The sequence below is a fragment of the Panthera pardus genome, unplaced genomic scaffold (genome assembly GCF_024362965.1).
Source record: "Panthera pardus isolate Hobbes unplaced genomic scaffold, ASM2436296v1 HiC_scaffold_3, whole genome shotgun sequence".
Lineage (NCBI taxonomy): Eukaryota > Metazoa > Chordata > Mammalia > Carnivora > Felidae > Panthera > Panthera pardus.
In genome coordinates this window covers 16,083,775-16,111,400 of record NW_026526876.1, presented here as the reverse complement: position 1 = coordinate 16,111,400, position 27,626 = coordinate 16,083,775, and the positions used below count along the sequence as shown (strand labels likewise).

The window sequence follows — 27,626 nt, the reverse complement described above, 5'->3', positions numbered from 1 at the left end:
CAGAGGCGAGCGGAGCCTCCCTCTCCTTGGAGGCCGGATTCTCAGCAATCGCTTACAGAAAGCAGGCTGGACGCTTTCCTCTCTCATCGCTCTCGGTTTTAGAATGCTACTCGGTCTAGCTCCTATAACCCCAGGGGAGACTCCACAGTACCCACTAAAACGGGTATTTTAAACACCCTCCTCCCACCTTGTCCTCACCCACTCGCATCCACCTTGACCATGACCCTGAGGAAGGTTACCTTCTCCGGGGGTAAGTCTTTCCCACGTTTTTCACTAAAAGGAAAAAAATGAGATGGCAGCACTGTTGCCAAACCGAACAGGCTCCTCCAGATTTTGACTTAAGCCATTTCAGAGAGTCTGGTTTCTGCATAAATGATGCTTCCGTGGGTAAGGACCGTGTCCACGACCGACACAGGCAGTTGCCTCCTCCGACCCCCCGGAGCTCCTGGCTGGGGCAGGCTCTCCCCTCCATCACCGGTCAGGGTTCCCCGGGAACAGCAAAGAGGAAGCCTCCCGGACCCTTCCTGTGGAGCCCCCCGAACCCCGCGCGGACGACGCGCCCCTGACCCTCCCCGTGGACTGCAGAACCCTCTCGGACCGCGCGCCCCTGACCCTCCCCATGGACCCCGGAGCCCCTCGCGGGCCGCGCACCCATGACCCTCCCCGTGGACCCCCGAGCCCCTCGCGGAACGCGCGCTCCTGGCCCTTCCCGTGAACCCCCGAGCCCCTCACGGACAGAGCAGCCCCGAACTGGCCAACCGAGTAGCCCTGGGCCCTCCCTACGGGTCCCTGAGCCCCTCGAGGACGAGTACCCACATGTCCCCTGTGCGGCGCCCCCCCCCCCCCCCCGCCAGGGCGCATCTTCCCGCACCCCAGGCCCCGCGGAAGCCCTCCACCCGGCCGGACGCGCAGCCTTCTCTCGGCCCGCGCGCGGCCGCCACCCGGCCCCAGCCTACCCGGCCCTCGGTGGGCCCGGCTTCAGGCCCGCGGCGCTGGCGTCTGCTCCGCCCGGGCCCTGCACACGCACCATCCGGGCCTCGGGCGCCTCACACACGTGTCACCGCGACGCTTAAAGGCGCCGCGACTCGAGGCCAGCGCTGCCGGGCTCGAAACGTCGTGGCTGCTTTAAGAGCAGCAGGCCCGCTCCCTGGGCCCGCCCACAGTCGCTCTACGCAGCCGATACGTCATCCCCTCATCCCGCGGTCCCGCCCCCTACGCGATGACGCAAGCACGCAGAGTCGGAGACGCCCCGCCCCCTGGGTCGGAGCCGGGCGAGTTCCCGGAGAGCACGTGAGGCGTCCGCTTCCGGGTCCTTAACGCGCAACGCACCTGGCGCGGCCTCAGTCCCGCGCCCAGTGCCCGGCGCGGGTGGTGCTGATGTCGCGGGGTGTCGGCCTCGCTCTCCAGGGCTTTTAGTGACCGAGCCCCGGACCGGGCGCGATGAGGGCAGCAGGCCCGGAAAAGCCAGGGAGGGCCGAGCAAAGAGCTGCTGGGATGACTGTGGGGAGTGGTGGCGGTTGACCTCTGAAATGTCCGGGGGGGGGGGGGGGGGGGCGGGGACCGTGTGCAATTCCCTGGCCCCACTCCCGACCTCCAAACGCATCATCCTGTGACGACTGCGTTCAGCTCTTGGTTGAATGCTTGCAAATACGCATTGCTTCTGCAGTATTTTAAAACATCCTTTTCACCAGACCCACTCCTCGCGTGAACGGGCAGGGGGGAGAACGAGCGGCTCCTAACCTGACCTTCCGTGGCTCTCTGACACTGACGAGGGCAGCGGGTGGGAATAAACGACCCAAAATCACAACCTGGTGCTCAGAGCCTTGTCTGCCTGCTCTTTCTTGGCAGGGAAGCCTGCGGCGGGTTGGGTGAAGTCCTGGGGGAACCGCCTAGAGCTAGTCTCCATGCCCACGCTGCACCCCGACAGTCCTTGGGGCCGGGATTGGAGATGGACCCACAACAGGTGTCACTGGGACAAAATTCACCCTGTAGTTGTTACGTGGATGCTGGTGTCCTGAAAAAGCAAACAAGCAGAAACAAAACCGTAGGGGCCCGGGCCTGGGAGAGCCCTCAGGAGCTTCAGATCGAGATCTGTTCCTGGGGTGAGAGCATTCTGTGCCCCGAGACAGTGATTCAAACCAAGACAGTTCTCACTATGGTGTCGCCTGATCCCATGTGTAAGCGAGTGATTAGAAGTGTGGGGGCAGGTCCCAAGGGCTGGCAACTGACAGGGGAAGGAGGAGACTAGGCTTTTATCCCAGCGCTGCCCTAATTCGCGGGTTGCTTTGGACAGTGAACTAACCTGGATTTCCTCATCTGGGGAATAAAGACAATCTCCAGCAGATCTGTAGCGCTTAACAAAACTGAACACCTTTGCTTCCATCTGCTGAACTGATATTATGTGTCAGAGACCTAGCTGGTCTGTCGCCTTGTCAACATCGTATGCTTTAAGCCTCCCCGGCAACCCTATAAAAAGATACTGTTCCCATTTTACAGATTAAAAAAAAAAAACTGAGCATGCGCACCATCTCTGCAAAGAGGTGATGTGAGGGTTTAAACCCAGGTGTTCCCGGCTCCAGGTTTACACCATTAGCTCAGGCCCTCGGAGAGACCCCGAAAATCTGAGATGACAGGCTAGCCGAGAGGCTTCTGTCCTGCTTCACAAAGTAATCTGAAACCCAGTAGGGAAGAGCTTTCCGCCACCCACACTCCCACCCTAACTCCCCCTCCCGACTCTCGATAAGAAGCCTCAGCGCGGAATCTCCTCGAGGTATGTTCAAGTAGGCCTTTCCTAAAGCGCTTCATCTCAAAGGTCACCAGAGAAATGCAAATGAAAACCACACGGAGGGATGTTTCACGCCCACTAGGACAGCTAAAATTGAAAACACCACGTGTTGGAGAGAAAGCAGGCAAGTAGACTCGTAAAACCCCTAGGAGTATAACATGATGCAACTGTCTTACAAAGAAAAGTTAAATGTTTCTTTTCAGTAACACAAACACCTGCCCCATGAGCCGCCCATTGCCGTGGCCATCACCACTGTAACTATGCCTGTAGTCCAGGACCTTCCACATGCGCAGCTGCAGCCCTCTGCTCCCCCGACCCCCATCTTGGGAACGGGGGGTCCAGTAAGTGTCTGCTGATCACCTCCCTGCAGGATCCACAAACCCTTGAGCCCACCATGCCCGGACACGGGCGCATTCCTTCTTGCCTCAACTGCCTCTCTTTTTCTGCCCTGTTGCCCCCTTGGGCTGCCGGGCTGGAGCTCAGACCGAATCCTTGTCCTTTTCAGCTTTTCCAAGCTCCCTGGCATCCGGGAGGGTCTGGCCACTGGGGGTCACTGGCGAGACTGGAGGGCAAAGGAAAGGAGTGGCCGGGCCTCTCTCTTCCACCCTTTCTGCTCGGAACGGGAGTCCCTGGCTCCCTCCAGCGATGTGCACTGTGGTTCCAGCCTTCTCCCTCCCCAGCCTGTCCCCTCCCTGGGCTCTTGTAGGACAGCCTCCAACCTCTGTCCCTCTGCCCTAGAAGTGCTAACAGCTGCCTGTTGTTCTCTGGTTGGCTTCCATCAGGTTGTAAGCAATCTCTGCTTTAATCCCGTTTTTTGTTTGTTTTTTTTTAAGTTTACTTCTTTATTTTGAGAGAGAGAGAGAGTGAATGGGGGAGGGCCAGAGAGAGAGGGAGAGGGAGAGAATCCCAGGCAGGCTCTGCACGGTTAGCACAGAGCCCGATGCGGGGCTGGAACTCACGAACAATGAGATCGTGACCTGAGCCGACATCAAGAATTAGACACTTAACCTTAGACTGAGCTACCCAGGCGCCCCAAATCCCCTCTGTTTTAAAATCTGCACAGAGTGGTTTTGGTGTTCCTGAGTGAACCCAGGCTGATACAGACAATGACCCCAACATCCACCTTCCTGGTCCACATCCTGGTCTCATCTCTCTCCCTCCCCGTGTAAATCGTCAATCAACACATTTTGCTAATTTTACTACTCAAATATTCCTCAAGCCACTCTCTTCCCTCCATCTAATTGCCCAAATAAAGCCCTTCTCCCTCTGCACCTGCGTTACTGGGATGGCCAGATCCATCACTCAAACGGCCAAAAAGAATAATATAGTTGAAAGGCCTACCCGAAAACACTGTGCACCTGCCTGAACCCTTCCCTGTCACCAGAAGCTGATGGGAAAGACAAGCTCCTTCGTATGGTCTCTAATGGTCCCTGGGGGGGCTGGCTACTTGCTCGCCTTTTCCTCCTTCTCCCCCAGCCACTCCCTGCCCTGGATCTCTCAGCAGAGCTGAATCCAAGCGCCCCCGCCCAGACCCTAACAAGGCTGTCTCTGTTGTAGGCTCCAACCGGTCTTTGGGCTAAATTCCCTTTCCCACTTGCCCTTCTCCAACTTCTCCTCAGGTGCCACCTCCTCCAGGAAGTCTTCCTGGATTCCCTCCATCCCTGCCATTAGGTTTGTGTTGCCTTGGGCCTGCTGCACTTTCCATTTATATATTAATTGGAATGTTCTCTGGTCTTCTCCCTCCCCTACCATGACTCTTAAAGCCCTCACTATGTCTCACTCATCCGAGTGTCCCCGGGCCTGGTTCACTGCAGATATACTGTGCATGTAAATGTTCACGAAGACCAACCAAACAGAAAATGAAATAGCGAAGATGGGACAATTGAATAATCTCTAAATCCTGAAGGAGAAAGGGAGAAAAACACTGAAAATAATAAAACGTTCTCTCTCTTTTTTTTTTTTTTTAAGTAGCTTCGTGCCCAGTGCAGAGCCCCACGTGGGGCTTGAACTCAAGACTGCGAGATCAAGACCTGAGCTGAGATCAACAGTCAGACGCTTGCTTAACCGACTGAGCCACCCCGGTGCCCCGAAAATATTCTTTCTTTAAAAAGTGTTGTAAATGTTTATTCATTTTTCGAGAGAGAGAGAGAGACAGAGTGCAAGTGGAGGAGGGGAAGAGAGAGGGGGAGACACAGAATCCAAAACAGGCTCCGGGTTCTGAGCTGGCAGCACAGAGCCCGAGACGGGGATTGAACTCATGAACTGCGAGATCATGACCTGACCTTGTAGCAAGTAGGAGGCTTCACCGACCGAGCCACCCAGGTGCCCCTCCCCTAAAATTCTTAATTCGAAAAAAAAAAAAGTGTAACCAAAATGAATCAAATTAGAACTTACCTTTTAAAAAAAATGTTTATTGGGGCGCCTGGGTGGCGCAGTCGGTTAAGCGTCCGACTTCAGCCAGGTCACGATCTCACGGTCCGTGAGTTCGAGCCCCGCGTCAGGCTCTGGGCTGATGGCTCGGAGCCTGGAGCCTGTTTCCGATTCTGTGTCTCCCTCTCTCTCTGCCCCTCCCCCGTTCATGCTCTGTCTCTCTCTGTCCCAAAAATAAATAAAAAACGTTGAAAATAAAAATAAAAATAAAAAAATAAAAAAAATGTTTATTTTTGAGAGAGAGAGAGAGAGTGCGCACACACACACACACACACACACACACACACACACACACACACAAGTGGGGGAGGGGCAGAGAGAGGGGGAGAGAGAGAATCCCAGGCAGGCTCCACACTGTCAGTGCAGAGCCCGATGCAGGGCTTGAACCCGTGAACCAGGAGATCATGACCTGAGCCCAAGTCAGACGCTTAACCACCTGAGCCACCCAGGCGCCCCAAGACCTTCCGTTTAAATCCCAGCACCACCTTGCATTGGACACTCAGACCTCCGCCACTGCCCAGGGTGCCATACGAATCAGGCTCAACTAGATTGTTCTTTGGCTTAGTCTGGGCCTGCCTGGGAAGGAGGTGGGTACTGGCCCAGGGGGCCGTGGCCAGAGGCTTCCCGTAGGGAGTTTCAGCCGTGACTAATTCTCTCCGATGCCCGGGAGAGGAAGTGACAGGTGTCACACCCAAGCCCAGGCCGGAGGCTGAGAATCTGCCGGGGCCTCCTCTGCTCCTTTTTCTGGCCGAAAGCAAAGGACTCTGAGGCTCCGGAAGGTGGTGGGGACACAGAGGGAAAGAGCCCAGGTCTCTGAATCGCCTGAGGAAGGTCACCCAACAAATGTCCCCGTTGATCTTGGCAAGAAATCCCCTCTCTTTGTTAGCTTCGGAGACGTTGGGTCTATCTGTTACGGAATCCACAACCACCTTGCCTGGTGCACCTTTGCTCCCAGATCTCAGGGCCCTGGGGCCGTGGGGTGCTGAGGCGGGTGCCACGCACCTGGGACCACAGCGGAGGGGGGTTCGATGCACCCGGTGTCCGTGGGGAAGTCGTCCTACGGCGACACCACGTCCTGGTTTATGCCACACGCGTTGCGAGCACTCTCTTGCTCTCTCGAAAGTGTCCCAGTTTGGAAGATAAATTGTATGGAGATGAATCTTTCAGACAGTTGAATTTGACCCTTTTTAAGTTTACAAACTACAACCCATCACAGGCATTTTGGTGTTTTGACGTGTCTTAGCTGACACTGGGATCTTAGCTGACACTGGGATTTTGTCATGCTCGCTTCAAGTCTGGCAAAAACTTGTTCTGAAAACTGACACATGCAAAGGAAAACAAAAGCCACTACAAGGCCCTTCTTCATGCAAACGGAAGGCAAAATGTCCCCAGGAGGGAGACAGTCTGGGGGAGGGGAAGCTGCTTGTGCCAGGCTGGTGGCTGGCGGTCCTCAGGGATGCTGCGGGAGGGAGGAGGCCAGACCCCGCCTCTGCCCGGGTTCAACCCCAGCCCCAGTGCTTACTGGCCGGGTGCCCAGGAAACGGACCTCCCTATGCTTCAGACTCTTTATCTACCAACCAAGAAGGATGAGAGCACAGGCTTCTCGGATTTGGCCCGTGTCCCCTGGGATAACGTACGTGAAGCCCTCGGTATGAATCCTGGCGTGGAATAAAATGTTAGCTTTGGGGCGCCTGGGTGGCTCGGTCGGTTAAGCGTCCGACTTCAGCTCAGGTCACGATCTCGCGGTCCGTGGGTTCGAGCCCCGCGTCGGGCTCTGGGCTGACAACTCGGAACCTGGAGCCTGTTTCGGATTCTGTGTCTTCCTCTCTCTGACCCTCCCACGTTCATGCTCTGTCTCTCTCTGTCTCAAAAGTAAATAAATGTAAAAAAAAAAAAAAATTTAATAAAAAAAAATAAAAAATAAAAAAAAATGTTAGGTTTGACCAGGATTATTATTAGAATGATTTGCTAAGCAGTTGCCCAGGGGAGTTCAGGGTCAGAGTCTCCTGAGCCTGGGGAAAGTCACAAACATGAAAGGGTCAGGGTGTGTATGCAGAAGTTCCCACAGGCTGCTCTCCTTCAGAAGGTCTGCTTCTGGGCTGGCGTCTGGGAACGTGGATTTCAGGAGGGTTCCCCCTCTTAATCTCTGATAAGAACACATCCTGGGGGGCTCCTGGCTGGCTCAGTAGGTAGAGCATGTGACTCTTGATCTCGGGGTTGTGAGTTCGAGCCCCAGCTGGGTGTGGAGATCACTTAAAAAAAAAAATAAAATGGGGGCGCCTGGGTGGCTCGGTCGGTTCAGGGTTCGACTTCGGCTCAGGTCACGATCTCCCGGTTCGTGGGTTCAAGCCCCGAGTGGGCTCTGTGCTGACAGCTCGGAGCCCGGAGCCTGCTTCCGATTCTGTGTCTCCCTCTCTCTCTGCCCCTTCATAATCCATTTGTTTCCTGAAGGAGAAAATCTGCCATCGGAGCTAACGGTTTCCCCAAATCAAAGGGCTGCCTTTCACCGCAAAGGATTCACGGCAACTGTGTGCGACAGGGCGGGCTGGGGGGTCAGCTCAAAGCTCCAACCCAAGGCTAAAGATAGAACCTGTTCAGAGAGGAATCTCAAAGTCTTCATGTAAAATCTGTGGGAACAGCAGACTGTCCATCGTAAAGCTGACCCCAGTAAAATATCTGTAGCTCCACTGTGACTTATTGTTGCTAAGTTAGATCAGTTAAACATACCCGTTAATAATTAGGAGGGAGGGGGACCTGGGTGGCTCAGTCGGGTTAAGCGTCCAACTTTGGCTCAGGTCACAATCTCATGGTTCGTGAGTTTGAGCCCCGCATCGGGCTCTGTGCTGACAGCTCGGAGCCTGGAGACTGCTTCCGATTCTGTGTCTCCCTCTCTCTCTCTCTGCCCCTCCCCCGATCATTCTCTCTCTCTCTCTCTCTGCCCCTCCTCTGCTCACAGTCTATCTCTCAAGAATAAATATTTAAAAAGAATGAAATAAAATAAAATAATACAATAAAATAGTTTGCAAAGATTAAGAAAACTGGGATGACTGTTGAAACGGGATCACAGGTGCACAGAGTTTGTTCTATCGTTCTCTGACTTTGAAAAAAAAATTTTTTAATGTTTATTTAGTTTTTGAGACAGACAGAGAGAGAGAGAGACAGAGAGGGAGAGAGCATGAGTGGTAGAGGGGCAGGGAGAGAGAGGGAGACACAGAATAAGAAGCAGGCTCCGGGTTCTGAGCTGTCAGCACAGAGCCCGATGCGGGGCTCGAACTCACGGACCATGAGATCACGGCCTGGGCCAGAGTCGGGCGATCAACCGACTGAGCCACCAGGCACCCCTCTGCCTTTTTTTAATGTTTGAAAATTTCCACAATAAGTGTTTTTCCAAAGTCCCACTTGACCTACATTACATAAAACAAACGAACCGGGTAGCAATCATGTGATGTGCTCTTTGCAAAGACCCCGTGGGGCCTCCAGAGGGCCACGCGTGCCCAGGAAGCGCATTCGCACAACACAGATGGTTTGGGTCCGTTCCCAGGCCACTCCCCTCGTTTCACCCGACGGGAAGAACAATCCACACAGTTCTGCCACAGGTGACGTGAAATGGGCGACACTTAGTGGTCAGTGACGCAGACATCGGGGCGAACTTGGTCCTCTTACCTCTTTGCTGCGAACTGTGTTCTTGCCGACCCAGCGGCAGCCGCGTCAAGCAGGGAATACACGTCTTCTGGTTTGTGCCAGGAAGATCACGTTCTGCAAATGCGCCACGGGGTGGCTAAGGACTCAGACCATTAAAGAGTTTTCTTATGGTGACCTGGTGCGACGTGAGACTTGGTTCAAGTTTAAATCACGACAAGGCCATCTTTCCCGGCTCGAAGGAGAGTGGGCGCGGGGAAGGAGGGGAACCCGCGGGAAAAAAAGAGCCTTGGAGAGGAACTACAATGTATGGTCCTTATGAGGATCCTGATTCACACCAGTGGACCATAAAAAAGCATCCTATGGGACCATCGGAGATGTCTGAACACTGATACAGGCACATACCAATTACGTTTTTAGGGTGTGATTAAAATATTCCGGAACTGTGCTCCTTTTTCATTTTTTAAAAAAATTTTTCGCTTTTATTAAAAAAAATTTGAATATTCATTTTTGAGAGAGAGAGAGAGAGAAAGAGAGGGAGCTGGGGAGAGGCAGAGAGAGAGGGAGACACAGAATCGGAAGCAGGCTCCAGGTTCCAAGCTGTCAGCATAGAGTCGGACGCAGGGCTCGAACCCACAAACCGTGAGATCACGACCTGAGCCGAAGTCGGATGCTTAACCGACTGAGCCACCCAGGCGCCCCGGAAATGTGTTTTAAATAGTCCTTATTGGGGCGCCTGGGTGGCGCAGTCGGTTAAGCGTCCGACTTCAGCCAGGTCACGATCTCGCGGTCCGTGAGTTCGAGCCCCGCGTCGGGCTCTGGGCTGATGGCTCAGAGCCTGGAGCCTGTTTCCGATTCTGTGTCTCCCTCTCTCTGCCCCTCCCCCGTTCATGCTCTGTCTCTCTCTGTCCCAAAAATAAATAAAAAACGTTGAAAAAAAATTTTAAATAGTCCTTATTTTTAAAAGACACGGACTGAAGCATTTACAGGTGATGCTGTTTCACACCTGGAATTTCCCTGATGACCTCAAGTGGGGTGTGCGGGGTGTGGACATGGGCGAAGAAGGAGGACGAGGGGCAGGAAGTGCTCCCCGTCGAGGACGCAAGATGGGCACGGGGCTCTGCTCTGTGTGCCGCATAGCATAGCAAGTGGGGTGCGTCTGCTAGATGAACAAAGGGCCTGTGCCATGCACTCTGCCCCTTGGCCAATTTCAAATCATCTTTACCACTGTCTGCCCCCTCCCTGCTGAGTTACCCCACGTTCTCCTCTGAGCACCCAGCCCTCTGTTTCTCTCGTAGACGAAGCACCCTCCCCCCTTCCACGGGAGCGACTCCTTTGGAGGTGTCGGGGCTGGTTCTTACGCCACAACGTCGGATACAGCCACACGCACAGAGCCAACGTTCTTGATAATACTGTTTATTGTCCATTGACCGAGCGATCACTCAAGAATGATACAAAGCATCGGAGACATGCGCAGTCTGCTTGTCAACGTTCAACAGCTCTTACGTGTTCCCAGCACAGGAAGGTCTCAGACTTCATATTCCAGCAAAAACACATTGCCCAAAAATTTAAAAAAAAAAAACAAAAAAACCCAAAAAAACAAAACAAAAAAAACCAACAAAACCAAGCAAAAACAAACACAATCAAACAAAGCTTTAAATTATGGCAGCAAGTCCGATATTTCTTAATACTTATCAAGCAAAGATTTGAAAATAACTACAATGTAAACTTCATTTTAAATATTTTGAGTTGCTTGAATGCAGACAAGAATGGTGGGAGGAACGAGCAGTGCTTAGAACATAACACATAAATTAGACAATGCCGAATGGAGAGCCTTCTCGAACTACATACATGTTGCAATTATTTACTCTGACGGTATTTGAGTGGCTTTGTCTCTTGGCTGCCACTGGGCACTTCGTCTTGATTTTTTTTTTTTTGTTTCTGTTTCTGTTTCCCCACTCAGCATGGCGAGAAGAACCAATGTGTGTGGATTAAGTAGAAAGGCCACATTTTAGAACCGACCTACTCAAAGATCTTTTACTTTGTCACGACTTGAACCAGAGAACAAAAAGGTAGCAAAATGGAAAAAAAGCAACCATACTCAAAGAAGGAAACAAAAGATCTGAAGGAATCCACCATCATAGGCTATGCTTTCCATTCTGGGTCAAATGCTTCCACGATGCAGAAACCTTAACCAAAAAAAAAAAAAAAAAAAAAAAACCAACAACAAGAAAGTGCAACTCTAACACCTACCAAGGGTAATAAGACACAGCACAGGAATGATTACAACTGATGTCAGAAACAAACCAAGACATTTAAAAAATCAGCAGAAACAGGAGTAAATGTTACATATGATAACACCATACAGGAAGCAAACGGGGGTGGGGTGTTATATTGATTGGAGGGGTCTGGTGTTCTCGTATATATTGCAATCCCGTGGACTGGTCCATTATGACATCTTACAAACTCTCTATCACTGCACAGCATGAAAGCACCCTTGGAACGAGGGCGGATTCCTGGATATTCTAGTCTGCCCTAGAAAGGGAAGTCATCAAAAATCTATGCTGACCAGGTCCCAGCAGGCATGGGACCGACATGCCACTTGGGGCGGGGGGGTGGTCAGGAGTCTTAGGGGTGTTTTGGGGTCACCGCAGAACAGAGCAGGCTTAGAACATGGTGACTTTGGAAGCATTCTGCAGAGGGACCATTCACCGGCCGACAGACTTCGGTTTTGGTGCCCGCGTGTGCCCTTCCCTAATTCGCGTGGCCAACTCAGAACGGGTCATCTTGACAACACAAGGAGGAAGGAAAAGATTGCCTTTATTGTTACTGAGAGATTTCTGCCTGCGTTAACCCCTATTTTACGGGCAGCAGAAAGCCACGGGTGGGGGACAGGTTTTCTAGCCCCCTACGATGTTTTGTTTTGTTTTTTTTCCAACTGAGAGCGCCAACAGGACAAACAGAAGTAGAGCTTGGTACAGCTGTCACTTAGGTTCACGTATTATCTGAGAATTTGTCTTTAGGAGCGGGAGGTGTTGGCCACAGCATCCGGAGGCCCAGCAGGGGACCCACCGAACCCACCCCCCGTCCATTTCCCCCTTCCCGGGGAAGACTTCACGGCAGGCCCGGCTAACTTCACTCACAGGAATCCGTGCACAGCCCAGCGGCCGTCTGTCTTTGAGGGAGGTCACACCCGCCCGGGAGGGGCTCTGCGGTGTGTGGGGGGGGCACAGCCAGCCCGGTGCGCCGGGCGCACGCGACCCCTCGCAAAGCCGACGTGCGCCACTCACCTGTGCGCTCGAGGCCGGGACGAGGAGGGGGAAGCCGGAGGGACTTCGGACGCCTGGGAGTAAACTGTAAGGGCAGCCGCGAGTCCCCCCGGTGCCTGCCCTCAGGGCAGAATGCGACAGACTCCCCCAGAGTTGGGGTGTGTGTGGGGGGGGCAGGACTGAAGCTGAAGCTTGTCGCCCACGCCGCAAAGGCCCTGGAGCGTGGCTCTCACTGCAATTCTGCTGGTCATCAGGGTCAGCGGGGCTCCTACAGGAGGAAGCCACTCGTCCAGGGCTACTCCTGTACTTATGGGAGCCCATGATGGGCACCGAGGAGGCCGGGGCACTTGCAAAGGGTGGGGACTGCCACCCTGGGGCCAGAGGCGTGGAGGCTGCAGGAAACGAGGGACATGCCCCTCTCAGGACGAAAGGGACCTGGTAGGCCTGCTACACAGTCTTGCAACGACCCTCGAAAGTTTCTGCAAAACGCACGTTCCCAGGCTCTGCCCTGACCAGGCCTGGGCGACTCCTAAGTGCTGTCTGCTCAGTGTTTGTGACAGTGGCCGGGCCCGTGCGTCCCACTCCCGTCCGCACCCGAGGGTGGGAGGCCGGGACGCACGCCGCCCAGGCTGGCGGATGGAGCGTGGGACCGCAACCATGTTCGTAAAAGGGAAGGGGGGGGGGTGGGAGGAGAATCACACCAATATAGACCCGCTCGGATGACTATTTTATTCATGCTGCTTCCGGGAAGGGATGTCAGAGCTGGACCAGTCTGAACTCTTGGAGGCTCTTCCGTTGGCCAAAGGGGATGCTGTTGGCCTGCTTACGGGTCCTCGATATCGAGAAATTCCTGCTTGGGGGGCGCCGCGCCGCGGTACCACGCACACGAGCCGTCGCTTCTCTTGATGCAGGCGAAGAACTTGGCCTGATGTCCGTTGATGTTCTTCTCCGTGACCCAGTCCATCCAGAGACATTCGTCCGGAGACGAGATGTAGCACGGGATCATGGGGCAGCGCGTGATCTAGGAAGAGGGCGCGGGGGTGGACTCGGTCAGGGGCCGAGGCCGCGCAAGGTGGCACGTCCAGAACGTAGCCAACGCGCCTGGCCGAGCAACCGGGACTAGAGTTGAACCTGCTCCGTCAGTGCCCCGCCCCCTCCACTTGCTAAGCAGCTGCAGGCACCTGCCTGAAGCAGGGACAGGGCCGGGGGCGGGGGGGACCCTTGTGCATGGTGTCTGCGCCCCCAGATGCTGCAGGAGTGTGACCTTCCAGCTTCGGGCTAGCCCCACCCTCCTGGGAGCTTAACAACAACAAAGGGTCTTAAATTTTCCGGAGCGAGGCGCCAGTCAAATAAAAAGGATGCCGCTAGCTTGGGGCGCCTGGGTGGCTCAGTCGGTTGAGCGTCCAACCCTTGGTTTCAGCTCAGGTCACGATCCCACGGTTTCGTGAGTTCAAGCCCCACATCAGGCTCTGCTTGCGAGTCTCCTTCTGTCTCCCTCTCTCTCTGCCCCTCCCCTGCTCATGCGGTCTCTGTCTCTGCCCTCACCCCCCCAAAAAAAAACTTTAAAAAAAGGATGCTATCTTGCTCTCAAGCCTGTGTGGGCTTTGAGGGGGTCGGCAAGCAGCATTTTGGTGGAGGAACAAGAGTCTACGACAGGGAAAGGATAGAATTCAGTTTTGATTTCATGTGGGGGTTCTGCTCCACGTATGCAAGGCTGCGGGTCGGAATTTGTATTTTGAATGAGCTCAGGAACAGGTCAGCGACGACGACGGTGTGCCAGTAAGCACTGGGCCAACCGGCTCGGCCCGATCCCTGCTGCTCTCCGGCCCCACACTCACTTCCGGTGGCAGAGGGGGCCCTGGTGCCCGCGGTGTTTCCTGCGCTGGGGCTGGGGGCGGGGGCAGTGGGGTGCAGGGCGGCGGGACGGACGGGATGCAGGCCTGGGGATGTCACCACGTACAGGTGCATCTGACGTGAGCGCGGCTGCAGCTGTGCTCGGCACAGCCTCTGTGCTGCTTTCAAGAAGGGGGGCTGGGACATTCTTTCCCTGTTCTCCCCACAGAATCCCTCCCCCCGGGAGGCTCTCCTTCCTGGAAGCCATAGGCCAGGTGGCTAGACAGCCCCGACCTCCCACGGATCCCTCTGCAGGGGCACGCCTCGGGGATCTTTCCCCGGCCAGACAGCCTCGCTGGTGGAGAGACCGTGCCTCCCCACGGCCCCGTCCTAAGGACCTCGTGGACTGAGAAGCCAGGGATCAAAGCCCAGCGGTCTCCCTGGAGACGGAGGTGATGAAGTGAAGGCCCAAAAGAAGGTGGCACCGGCTTACCTTGCACTCACAGCCCATCTGGTACCTGTGGTTCAGGCTCTTCTTCTGGGTGGTGCTCAGGGTGTCCCAGGGCACGATGAAGTCACAGAGGGTGATGTGCAGCTTGCCGTTCCCCTCGGCCTTTCCTGGGGACACAGGGATCACCACGCTCAGGGCAAGATACACGTCCTCCTCCTGCCCATCTCCTGCACCTGAGCGTGGCTGGGGCGCAGGGAACTTTACTACTGACAAATACCAAGTGTCACGGCCTGTGTCGTGTCTCCTCCCACATCCCTGTGTCGAAGCCCTAACCCCCCAGCACCTCAGGATGTGCATTTGGAGCCCTTCCCAGGGGTCATTAAGGTACATGAGGTCACAAGGCCCCCCGCATAAGAACAGTGTCCTGATAAGAAGAGATCCAGACGCAGACGCGCACAGAGGGACGAGCAGGTGAGGCCACGGGGGGCGGGTGGCCCTGCCCACGCCTGGATCTCGGACTCCCAGCCCCCAGGTCTGCGAGGACACCAATCCCTGTTGGGGAAGTGGCCTCACGGCAGCCCCAGTGGGCTACTCCACCGTGGGTCGCTTGCTCTGAGTATAAAAGGAACGTGTGCTCGCCGTGGAGCACAGAACAGCACAACGGGGAAAAAACCTCCCGTTTCCATCACAGCTAACGCTTTGACGCCTTTCCTTCCAATATCCTTTCATGCCCATGGATGTGCGCAGAAAAAATCACGCCGCATGCAGACCATACCGTTTCCTGCTTGTTTGTTTGGTTTTTTTCAGACGTTTCCTCCATCTGATGAGGAACCTGTCTACCTGTCTGGGTTTTTCTACCACGAACGGCAAAACCTTGGACTCTCACGGAATTGGGAATCCGCTCCAAATTCCCTTCCCTCCGGGGGTGGGCGGGGGGAGATGAGGCACTCTTTGTGTCTCATACCTCAGGCTCTTGGTTCTGCCCCTCCCTTCCCCTGCTGAAGAGTTCACGCTGGGGACGGCCTTGGCCTCAGCCAAGCAGGAGACAAGGGCAGGCAAGCGAATTCTGGCGAATGACAGAACGTAAGGAGGGCTCGGGAGGTCGTCTCAAGTCCCAGCCCTGTGACCGCAATGGCATCGCGTCAGGACGCACGGGTGCCCGGCGACGAGCGGCGGAGCCTGGCAGAGGGCAGGGGGAGGCTCCCCGGGGGGCAGACGGGAGCCTCGGGGGGCACCCTGGGCACACCGCACTCGGCAAAGCTCCGGTACATCCAACGTAACGACCTCAGGCACAGCACTGGGCGCGGAGAGAACCCGCTGACAGACACGTAGTTGAGTGACTAACGCGGCTTGTCGACTGCGGCGAGTAAATGCCACCGCGATCTCTGGCCAGGGGAGACACGGGTCGGCTCGCCCGAGGCTGCGAGCGGCACGGGGACAGCCGGTGCACCAGGCGGGTTGCAGGAGGCACTCCCTGCACGCGAATTCGGACGCTCTGACCTCTGTTTTGACGGCTCCCCTGACCTTTGGGAGCCCTGTTTTCCCTTGTGTCTGTTTGCACTCGACATTCTAGGCGAAGGGCAGAATCAACAAGCAGGACTGCTACTGCAGCATTCATTCTGACTCCCAACAAGTAACAAAGTGCTTGGGTGGTTCTAAGTACTTTAAAAATAGGTCTCTGGGGCGCCTGGGTGGCTTCGTTGGTTGAGCGTCCAACTTCAGCTCAGGTCATGATCTCGCGGTTCGTGAGTTCGAGCCCTGCACGGGGCTCTGTGCCGACACTGCAGAGCCTGCTTGGTATTCTCTCTCTCTCTCTCTCTCTCTCTCTCTCTGCCCCTTTCCTGCTCTTTCTCAAAATAAATAAGCAAACAAAAAAATAAGTGTTTGGCTTTTCCCCCCGACTTTCTAGGAGTCCAGAGCAGCTAAGGAGGGGAGAAACAGACAGATGGCAAGTGACTTTCAGTCCCGTCTCCTGGATTCTCCTGGCGTGCATGGCCCACGCAGGGAGGTACGCCGTGGCCCTCCCCTGGCCCGGCCGGGTCGTTCTTTACAGACAGGCTGGGCCCGTGCGGGCTCTGCCCTCCCAACTTCTACAGGGATGTCGGATGTCTGCTGTCTTGCTTGGCTGGCATCAGCGTCCCACTTCCTGCCGCTTTTTGCTGTCCTTTTTTTTTTTTTTTTTTTAATGTTTATTTATTTCTGAGACAGAGCACCAGTGGGGGAGGGGCAGAGAGAGAGGGAGACACAGAATCGGAAGCAGGCTCCAGGCTCTGAGCCGTCAGCCCAGAGCCCGACGCGGGGCCCGAGCTCGTGAACCGCGAGATCACGGCCTGAGCCGAAGTCGGACGCTCGACGGGCTGAGCCACCCAGGCGCCCCCATCGTCTGTCTTCCCTGGTGACCTGTTCACCACGAAGTCGAGCTTCTGCCAAGACTAGGGCACGGAAGGACACGCGATGCAATGCAAACTGTCTTCTGTGGCCCTGGTTACGGGGATACCGGTGACCTCGGACGTCGGGTATAAAGTCCAGCAGCATCTCCGGATCTTAAAAGGACACCCTCTCGGTACAGGGACGGGTACCAAGACTTGGGCGGGCACGCGTGATGTGCCCGTCTGTCACATTCTACTACGTCTGCCTTGGAAAAACACACAGTCCTCTCGGACTGGAGAGGAAGACAGGAATTAATTAAAATTTGTAACTGAGGACCGTATGCTTCTTTTTCCTCTCGGAGGAGAGGACCGCAGAAGAAAATTACAGGGCCCGTTCTAGAACAGTTCCCGCACATGAGTGTCTCATGGTGCCCGGCTCAACACGTGAACTTGAATCATCAGCCCGAGAGGAGGTGGGCTGCCTCGGGCCGGCTGAGTTGTCTGCTGCGCCCCGTGATTTCTGGGTGGCCCACCCTGACCCCAGGAGGACGAGATGGAGAGCCTGTGCTCAGAAAGTGAACACCAGACTGTATCCAGAGCTATGTCCCCGAGCTGGGGAAGAAGTCAGATGAGCGAGGCCCCCCTGTCAAGGGTGGGCCAGCTGCTGCCAGAAGTGCCTTTTGTGGCTCTCAGGCCATCAGGAAATTGCAAATTAAAAATCAATTAAAAATAAGTAGAGGGGCCCCTGGGGGGCTCCGTCGGTTGAGCGTCCGACTTCGGCTCAGGTCACGAGCTCGCGGTTCGTGAGTTCGAGCCCCGCGTCGGGCTCTGTGCGGACAGCTCGGAGCCCGGAGTTGCTCGGATTCTGTGTCTCCCTCTCTCTGCCCCTCCCCCACTTGTGCTCTGTCTCTCTCTCTCAAAAATAAACAAACATCAAAAATAAATTTTAAAAACCCAGCTTCACTGAGACACAGAAGCCTCCTCCTTTCAGAACAGGGCTGAACAAAATCAGTAGACTCTCCTATGACGTCCCCCAAAACAACACAAGGTAACCACTAGCAAAAGAACCACCACAAAGGTGCCGTGTGCACCTCGGCTCTCGTTTTGGACCCACACTTTCCAGGCAGCCACGCGGCTCCCTCGCACTCTTCTCGGTCAGCGGGACGGGGACACGACATGCCAGGGCTCCTGACCGCTGGACAGGATCCACCTTCTGGGCTGTCCCCACTGCTGTCCCCCACTGCCCGTCCTCAGGGAGTAAAAGGGCAGGGCCCGGGTCCTCGGAATCGCTGGGCAAGCGGCAGGCCTGACCACAAGGGGCGCCGGGAGAGGAGAGTCATGTCCGGAGAGCCCCTGCGTGAGGGAGGGGACCGACCTTGGCTGCTGGGGCTCAGCCCTGCTGTGTGCGTGCTCTGTCTCTCTCTCCAAAATAAACAAACGTTAAGAAAAAATGCTGCTGCCAGGGCCACACCCCTGGAGATTCTGCTTGATCCGGTCTGCTACTTGGGCACCAGGGACCAACTCCCCCGGGGAATTCTCGCACACGGTGCGGGGGAGGGGCTGCTGGCTTAGAGGCTGGGCAGCGAGACCTCCACAGCCTGGACCCGACCAACGGAAGGGCAGAGCGTGAGAGCCCGGCGCGGCCCGGGCGCGGGTGTGCGGAGAAGTGCCCAACACCCTCCCCCGCCGCCCCTCCTCCCCTCCCCCGGCACAGCATCTGCCCAGAAAAGTCTGCACCCCAAACACACCCCAATGTCAAGCGACCAACGAGCCACCAAGCAGAACCTAACAACTGGCGTGGGGAAGCGGGTTCAGGCACACACCCCCGGACCTGGGCCACGGTGTTCGTCTACTCGGTTTTCCTCATCTGTAAAATGGGGATCACGGCAGTGCCTTCCTCATAAGGGGTCGTAAGGATTGGACGGAATCTGCACGAAAAGCTTTTAGAGCCCGCCAGGGCCAGGGAAGGGGCGCCACGATTTCCGGTCGCAGGGAGACGGTGGAGACGTGCGTGAAGCCAGGCCTAGGTCACCTTCCCACCCAGGAGCCCCCACCCGGAGGGGACCCTGGCCCGCCCTCCTTCCAGCAGCTCTGGAAGCTCTGCAGTTTGGGCGGCTGCCTCTAGAGGGCGACGTGAGGAGACGCGGGGTGAGGCGTGTAGGTTAAAGCCCTGCTCCTCACCGACCGGGGCAAAACCCGACGCGGGAACCTGGAAACCGTGGACCTGTCAGGGCGCCAAGTTCCCGCCACCATGCAAGGTTCTGTCTCCTTTGCCTTCTCTCCAGGGCGTATTTTGCTCATCATAAAAGCGATAGATGTCATTTGCAAAAATTTCGCAAGCATAGGGAAGCATGAAAAAGGAGACACGCCTGAGGCTGACTGTCCCCCTGCACCTGCTGACCTGGGTCTCTAACAGCCGCCCCTGGGCACCCGCGCCACGTGTTCTGTGCACCTGCCCGGCCCCGCCGTCCCCTGCCTCACCGTGACAAGCACAGTCAGGAAGGTCTCCGCGTCGTGATTTTGTCCCCATCCCTCTCTCTCCGATTGACTTTATTTTTCTTATCGGAAAAACAGTAGATGCCACCACTGTAAAATGGTGCAGCTGCTTTGGAAGACAGTGTGGCAGCCCCTCAAATGCTTAAACGTGGTCACCATATGCCCTGGAATTCTACTCCCACGTATCGGCCCAAGAGACATGAAAACAGCGCTAGGCGGACACCTGGTCACGGGTGTGGACGACAGCCTCGTGCCTAAGGGCGCAAAGGTGGAGACAACCCCGGCGTCCACGAAATGACTGGTGAGCGGGCAGACAGACCACGGTCTGCTCGGCCATAGAAAGGGGACAAGTTCTGATTCCTGCTACAACCTGGACGGAGCTGTGAAACGACCCCACGGAGTGAGGGACGTCGCGCACGAAGGACCACGCATATTCTGCGATTCCATTCAGAGGCCTCTGAAACAGGGAAAGCCACGGAGTCATGAAGTAGCCTGGGGGGTGCTGCAGCTGGGGGAGGAGCGTGGGGGGGGGGGGCGGCCAGGGAGGTAACACAGCGAAAGGGTACGGAGTTCTCTCCGACGGTGGCCGTGGTTGCCCATCTTGATGATGGAGGTATCACACCAGTGAATGATGCCCTTTGAACGGTGAATTGTATGGTGTGTGAGTTCTAGCTCAAGAAAACCTAAACTATAATAGATGCTCATAAGAAAACATTTAGGGGACTCCTGGGCGGCTCGGTCGGTCGAGCACCTGACTTTGGCTCGGGTCGCGATCTCGCAAGTCTGTGAGTTCGAACCCCACGTCCGGGCTCTGTGCTGACGGTGCAAAAACCTGCTTGGGATTCTCTCTCTCCCCTTCTCTCTCTGCCCTTCCCCGGCTCGTGTTCTCTCTCTCTCTCTCAAAATACGTAAATAAACTAAAAAAAAAAAAAAAAAGGAAAAAGACAGGATGAGGGGAGTCGCTGCACAGGTCAAGGACCTCATAACATCAGCAGATTTAACACAAGGTCTCAACCCCTCTCCGCCTCCCGCCCAGCCATGAGTGCCTCCGGCATCTCGCGCACGACTCCCCCTCAGGAGCAAAACGCAAACCCTCTCACCTCCTGGTGTCTGCCCGGCCGCAGATTCCCCGTGGACACTGGTTTACTGTGTCTCCCCGTGAAGCCACACTGGGTCCCCCGTTCCGGGGGGCAGGGGAGAATCCACAAGGAATTCGCAGACGGGAAAGGGCAGGGAAGCCCAGAGACCTCGGGACGGCCTCTCGGCGTCAGGACCCGGGACTCCGTCCCGCCTCGTGGTTTCGCAAGGTCCCACCCTGGAGACGCGGCCCTGGACGGTCCCTGACAACGTTCCAGGGCATATCCACACACACACCTGCAATGAGATATTCCTTCTTCCCTCCGATGTCCAGAGAGACCCCGCACACAGCAGAGGAAGGAGCCGTGTAGATAAACTCTATGTCCTTGTCGGGTCCTTTGAACATCTGGAAAGACAAGGATAAGGAAACGTGAGGAGGGCCGGTCCGCACAGCTAACAAAGTCCGGGTCCCCCGCATAACATCCTGGGGAGGGGCCGCCCGACCTGCGCCCGTGGTACCACCAGCATGGGAAAGGGGGGCAGAAGGTTCTAGTGAGCTAGAAGGTGACCGTTCCCGCTGTAGACTGATTCTCCGGAGACACTCCTCACGTAGTGTGGCAGCTATCAGCACGCTGGGCACGACTCCGTCACCTGGAGGAAACCGTCTCAGACGCCCGACTCTCCCTACCACCGACAAGGTCATTTCAGAATCTCCGGGGAGAGGCCCGTATATCTCCGGGTGGTTCTCACCCGTCGTGGAGGGACACCCCCCTGTGCACTGCCAGGAATCTGGGTCGAGCGTTGGCTGCTTGATGGGGCCCCGGGGTGGGATTGCCCCCTTGCAATGAGGATGTGACTCCCCGCGGCCAATGGGGTTTGACTCCTCACCTGCGGATCTACTGACTGACCTACTGAACGCGCCTGCAGCCCACGTGGAGGGGCGCGCTGTTCCCCGGGAGGAGGTGACACAGGCAGAACCCACCACAGCCAGGGGTTCCTGTGGCCCCACCAGGGGTGGTGACCGGTAGGGACGTGAGTGTGCACTGAGGACAGTCCCCCACCCCGGCCGTGGGGCGGAGCCCAGGGGGCGCCCCCGGGCTTTGGGCACCTCATCGGGATTTTGCTGGGCCTAAATCAGAGTCAACAGCGTTGGTTTTGGGGGACAGGATTGGGGGGGAGGAGGGGCTTTCAACAAGCAAACCCCGATGGAATAGGGTCATCTCAATGTCATGATAAACCGGCTTTGAGACAGCTCGTCCCACCCACGCCAGGAAAGGTTAGGCCGATGGTGACGACAACATGCTCTATTAATCACCAAAGGGCAAGAATTGTTCTTCGGTGTCGACACCGGCCTTTTCACGATGCCTCAATGAGGTCTCAAGAACAGAGACGCTCTCTCCCCCGCTCATAGCACACGCCCTCTTAACTGCCACAGATGCAGCGAATAAGCATTTCATTGACCTTCTGATAACGTTTCAGGCTAAAAATAACATTTTTGTAACGAAGTTAAATACGCACGGCTACAACTCCCACCTTGACAAAGCCCTTTCTCCAGCTAGAGCCTAGAATCTCCTTCTCTCCTGCAGACCGACTTAGCTACTGTTGCCAACGATCACGATCACGGTCCTCCAGGGCTGGTCCTGTCTTTCCAAGCCCCGCCCTCTGCCCCGTCTCCCCTCAAATACGGGCTCCTTGCCCTTGAACACGAACACACGTTCCGAAAAAACGAACGCATTGCCCCCCACCCCCCACATCTGTCCGCCCCTCTGCCACCCGGCCGATGTTCCTCTCCGTCACCAGCCGGGCTACGGGCTCCATTCCTTCCTTCACATTCCCGTGCAAGAAGCTGGCTCCCACCACACCTGCCCAGAGGACTCCTTCCTTCCTCTTAGAATTTAAAGCTCACCAGGCAAGACTAGAGCCCACAGCACAGTGTGGGGGGAAAGAGGCCTCCCAGGCGCAACGACCAAGGTCTCCTGGCTTCGAACCTCGCCCTAGCTCAGCCGAGGACAGGCACCCGTGGAATGGTCCATAGAAACTCTGGCACACTTGCTGATAACGCGGAGGGCCTGCCCCGAATTTACGACCCATCACAAGGAAGACGACACATTTTTGAAGTAACCCAGTCGACGGAACCCAGCAGGTCCACACGACTTTTCAGGCATTTACGGCTAAGGAAAACCAGATCGACTTGTGGCTCGAAGCCCTTAGGTCTGCTCCACGGGGGCCGCACTGCATTCCCCGACACCCCGGGACACCTCCGCATGGTTTCCCGCCTCTGGGGGGGGGGGGAGCCCAACCTTGCTCCCAACCTTCCCGCTGCTCTGCCCAGTGGGGCAACCTGGTGACAGTCTCCCTTACCTTTATCTGCTTGATCTCATACTGAATCTGCTTGATGGGGTTGCCGTAGATGTCGTTCCCGGAGTCTACTTCCTTTACGCTGACCGCTTTGGCCCTAATCACTGCAAAATAAAGACACAGAGGTGAGGAGAGACCCCCCCCTGTGCCGTCCTGGCTCCGAGCAGGGGCGAGGGGCAGCAGGGAGGCGGGAGGCAGGGGGCAAGATGACCCCAGCCCTTAGCATGGCACCAGACCCCTCACAAGCTCGGCGGGGAGGGTCAAGAGGTAAAGCCCTAAGAGCCCCCTTCTGGTCCCAAGAATCGGTCCACGGGAGCCAGAAGCAGAAACCTGATCTCTCACGACCAGCGGGGTTACTGGTAGGCACCGATGGGGACAAAGCGCTTTGTTGAGGTCACGCCTGAGTGCTCTGGGGCTTTTGCAAATTCTCTCCGCTGTGTATGCATGTGGCTGGGGAAGCAGATAAGCAAATTAACTGGCCCGCAATCATCATCGTGCAGCTAAGACGGGGAGCCTCCTACCACCCAGCCTCCGTCCGCAGTCTACTGGCAAACAGGCTTTTTTTTCCAGGCTGAAGGCAGGGGAGTAACAGCCTCCCCAAGAGGCCTCGTCGTGTTTAGGAGTGGGCGGGGCGGGGGGGGTGGTCTTCGATCTGAAGAGTCTATCCCGCTATGCCTAATCTGTCCCAAAAGTGCCCCTGAAAGATGTCCTGTGGCTGACTCTCTGTGATAACGACACAGGTTCTATAGGGAGCACGACAGAGGAAGGGTCAGAGCGCTTTACCCGCCAAAGGGTATCGAACCGGGTGAGGAGGCAGTCAGGGGCATCCCGGCCGACATATGGGGCCGCTGCCACGGAAGGAGCCCCCACGGAAGGAAAATGACCCCAGACTGGGACACAAGGTGAAAGAGAGGGAAGAGGCCGGGCTGGGAAGGTTCTGGAGTGTTTGCAAGAGCCCGAGGCTGCTCGTGGGCCATGCCCCCCCCCACGGCCTCCTCCTAGCAAGGCAGGCAGACCCCGGGCCCCAGCCCGTGCCCCGACAGGGTGAGGCGGGCAGTTCCCGTGTCATTTGGGCAGAGCCCTCCCTTTCCCCATTTTGACCCCTATCAGCTGGTGGCACGGCCTGTTTTAAGAGCTTTAAATGCTTTGGCCTCCACAACTCAGCTGTGCAGGGTCACCCATTAATGGGATGTGAGCAAGACAGAGAAAGAAGGACCAGACAGAACCGGGCACCAAGGCTCCTCTGTTCTCCACCCGCGGGTGGGCAGCTCGGATCTCGGGACTCCCTGGCCAGGGTGGTCTTCCCCACGGAGCCCGGAGGCCCAGGCACATGGACCCCCCCCGTCTGTGCCCATCCCCCGGATCCCAGCCTGGCACCAGGGACCAGCGCCCCCGCCCCACCCAGGCCCAAGCCCCGTTTATGTGTCTTCTGTTGCAGCTGAGTCATGACCGGCCAAGGCCACAGGTTCCTGTTTTCGGGGCTGAGCCAGGCCCCAACCTGCAAACCCACATCTAGGAAATGCCACCCAGTGGGCCGCCCAGAACCGAGGGCTCTGCCCTTGGCAACAGGTCAACCTGTTTCCATGGCTCCTCCTGGCCCTGGCATCAGCTGACTTTTTCTAGACGCATCCCTCCTGGCTCAAGTGTCCTCCTCAGCCGCCCACTGCCCTCGTCTAAAACGGGAGACCCTTTGCGACCCGGTACCTCCTGGTTCAGTTACCCCCAGCTGCTCCCATCCTGCTGTTCCACCAGCCCATAATAGTCCCTTGAACCCAAACCTGCCCAGGGGTATCCCCACCTCTGCTCCGAACGCCATCTACCCCTCCCCTGCCTGGAAAACTTCTATTCATCCTTAAAGACCCAGATAAAACTGCCCTTTCCTGTCTTGTTCTGGGAAATCCTGTCCTCCCATAGCATTTGGCACATTCCACACCCTCATCCATCCTGTCACAAGCACCTGTACACCTGCCTTTCTGATAGGCAGAGGCCACGTTCTCTTTTCTTTATGTCTATTTTTGAGAGCGAGAGAGTGCGCGTGTGTGCATGAGCGGGGGAGGGTCGGAGAGAGAGGGAGACGCAGAATCCGAAGCCGGCTCCGGGCTCTGAACTGTCAGCACAGAGCCCGACGCGGGGCTCGAACCCACAAGCCGTGAGATCATGACCGGAGCCAAAGTCGGACGCTCAACCGACTGAGCCACCCAGGTGCCCCATTTTTTTTTTTTTTTTTGGCAGACGCTATGTTCTGGGCACAGAGCAGTTGGTGCTCACCAGGTATTCGCCAGATGGAAATGAGCTGTACCTGGGAAATCTGGGGATCCAGGTGAAGTCTGTCGGTGGTCCCTCGTACTACCTGTGTAATCTATACCCTACTGCAACGCCACGTTAAGACGTGTTCATGCAAATCAGGAAACGTACCAGATTAACCCTGTCTCCTCCCGTGACACCGTCACCGGCTGATGATATCAAATGAACCAGAAACATCCAAGGGAAGCCACGGTTCTAGAAAGGACATTGCTGCTGGATTTTACTATAATACACCCAATTCTGCATGCTTTCTGGAACTGCCTTCCAGAAGCCCCGCTACCCCCACACAATGCTCAACCCAAAATAGGTGCTCAAGAAACATCACTCGCTGACGGGCAGAAAACAAGCAAACGCTACTCTCGGACAGTGAAAAGGTTCCACTGCCTTCCATGCAGTTTTCTCCCAGAAAAACCCCTAAGGCTCCCAGGCAGTCCAAATCCTAATTCAAAAGGGGCAGCACCGGGCTAGATTCTGTGTCAGCCCCTCCCCCTCCGCGCAGCCTCTGGGAAGTTCCCTGACGTCGCGGAGACACAGCCGCTCACGTCTGCAGCCGAGGTGCCACTGCCGCTACCCGCACTCCCTCCGGGTGCGGTGAGGGCTCGGAAACACGGTGCCCGGGGCCCCACGGACCTCTAGTTCCGGACAGAACAGCAAAAGCGCTGTGGCGAAGAACGGCACGCACGTCCCCACTCTTGCGGGTGACGGGTCTGGAGAGCCACACCTGCTGGCCGCTCGGGTCCAGACCGCACATCCCGGTCAGCACGAATCCCAGGGGCCGGTCTGACGCGGCTCCCTGACATGCTCGCTTTGGCCTAGGGCGACAGACTCCACACTTCCCTGTTTCAGATTATCGGAAAGAAGGCACCGGTTGCATCCAGGGTCCGGGGTCCACTCGCGGGGTCGGACTAGAATGGTAAGTGGCTCCCGGGCTGCCAGCTGCTTGCAGGGAAGCGGGGGGAGGGGCCCGGAGGAGCTCGGACGGGGCTCGTCCACGCAGCACAAGAACTCAGGTGCTTCGGCGTCTTTGAATTCTGCGTGGGGACCCCCTCTCTCCACTTTGCAAGACGAGAGAGAAGGTGAAGGAAAGAAAGAGAATGAAGAGAAGCAAAGAGAATGAAGAGAAGTTCTCTGGCGATCTTCTGGGAGTGTCAGCGCCCTCCTGACGTGAAGGAGAGGCGCGACACATACACCTGTCCACGCGGGCTCGAGCCCCAGAGCCACCAACCTGCTCCGGGCAGCAGGGGCTACTTGGGCTCAGCACTGTAGGTGGGGGAAGGGCACGCGAAAAGCTTTAGCGAATAAATTTATCAGAGCCAGAGGATCCCACAGGCAAGTGGAGGCAGGAGACCTGAGGGGAAACAGGACAGAGGGGCCCCACAGGGCGGGAGGGCTGGAGGGGCACCAAGGTGGACCCCAGCCAGCTCTGGCTGCCAACTTTTGGACCCTCAGTCTTCTGCCCCCAGCACGAGGCCAGAAACTCAAGAGTCTGGGGTTGGGTTGCATTTCAAGCGAAATCCTAAAAGCATGGGCCTCCTTCTGCTGCCCACGGGAGAAAGGGGGGAGGTGTGGGAGGGCCTTCAAGGAGCATCCAACCCAGGCAAGAAGTCAGACAATGGACAGGAAAACAGAAACGCGCACCCTCGCGGCGGACAGGGAGGAGGCAGAGAACTCTCCAGAAAGGCATCTCCCACACCCCAGGCGATGGGCATCTCCAGAGCTCTGGGATGGAGACCACTCTAAGCATAGGACGGGTCCCTCTCAGTCCCAGGCCGCTGAAAGACCAGGGCTGGGGAAAAGCAGAAAAGAATCTGAGAGGAAGTTAAAATCCAGGCATGGACACACGTTTGCTGGGCCCAGTGTCCGGCCCTGGGGTGGGTGATCGGCCCACGGCCTGCCCACCCCCCAGCAGCGAGGGGTTCCGCTCCGCTGGCCTGCCCTCCGCCGTAGGAACCAGAGGCAGCGGCGGGAACAAGAGGCTTTATAAAGATCCTTGTTCTAACTGCTTTGTGCTAAAAAATGATGGCCTCTCCCCAAGCTGCTGGGATTTTGTTTTTTCTTCTTTCCTTTCTGCTGTTAACACAACATCTGGGTTTGAGATCAAGGGTGATACACTGGCTGATGAATTCACCGCCAGATGTTGGCTACTGGAATGCACAACCGTAGACTTAATTCAAAGCACACGCAACCGCAGAGCCCCTGCCCCCACCCCTCGGGCCACGGACACCACATGATGTCACTTCCCCCGGCTAGCAGCCTGCAAAACCGATCCCTCGCACTCCCAGCCAGATTTGGGATGGAAAAGAGCTGGGCGGGTGGAGAGTCATGGGCAAAGACGATGATCCCAAGAACACAGGCTGTGTTCAGACTCTGAGAGAGGACGAGCACCCAGGGAAAAGCCAGGGAGGCCAGACTGTCCTGGGAGGGGGGAGGGGGGGCAGGGGAGGGGCAGCAGGGGGCTTCTGGGAAAACTAGGGTGTCCTCAGCGCACGGCAACGTGGCCTGGGCTGGCCAGGGGGTGTGGCTCACTCGACCAGCCCAGGCAGAGATTCACATCATCCCCCCCGGACCCCACCAACATCTTTTGAGTCCTACTGTGTCCGTGGACGTTCCCGGGA

At 56.6% G+C, this 27,626-nt stretch overlaps 2 protein-coding genes across 2 annotated transcripts in view; both read right to left on the bottom strand.

Annotated features, from left to right (window-relative positions):
- USP36 (ubiquitin specific peptidase 36) overlaps positions 1-1,093 on the bottom strand; it is a 36,094-nt gene extending 35,001 nt beyond the window's left edge. Inside the window, 1 exon segment of the mRNA XM_019466041.2 lies at positions 957-1,093. The gene's annotated coding sequence lies outside the window, so the exon portion shown is untranslated.
- A 9,161-nt stretch (positions 1,094-10,254) lies between these two features.
- Positions 10,255-27,626, bottom strand: part of TIMP2 (TIMP metallopeptidase inhibitor 2) — a 48,433-nt gene continuing 31,061 nt past the window's right edge. The window contains exons 2-5 of the mRNA XM_019466040.2: positions 22,711-22,811; positions 20,647-20,755; positions 14,450-14,574; positions 10,255-13,144 (exon numbers count right to left, since the gene is read on the bottom strand). Coding sequence (XP_019321585.1) covers positions 12,947-13,144; positions 14,450-14,574; positions 20,647-20,755; positions 22,711-22,811 — 533 coding nt within the window. The 3' untranslated portion in view covers positions 10,255-12,946. The remainder of the gene's footprint in view (positions 13,145-14,449; positions 14,575-20,646; positions 20,756-22,710; positions 22,812-27,626) is intronic.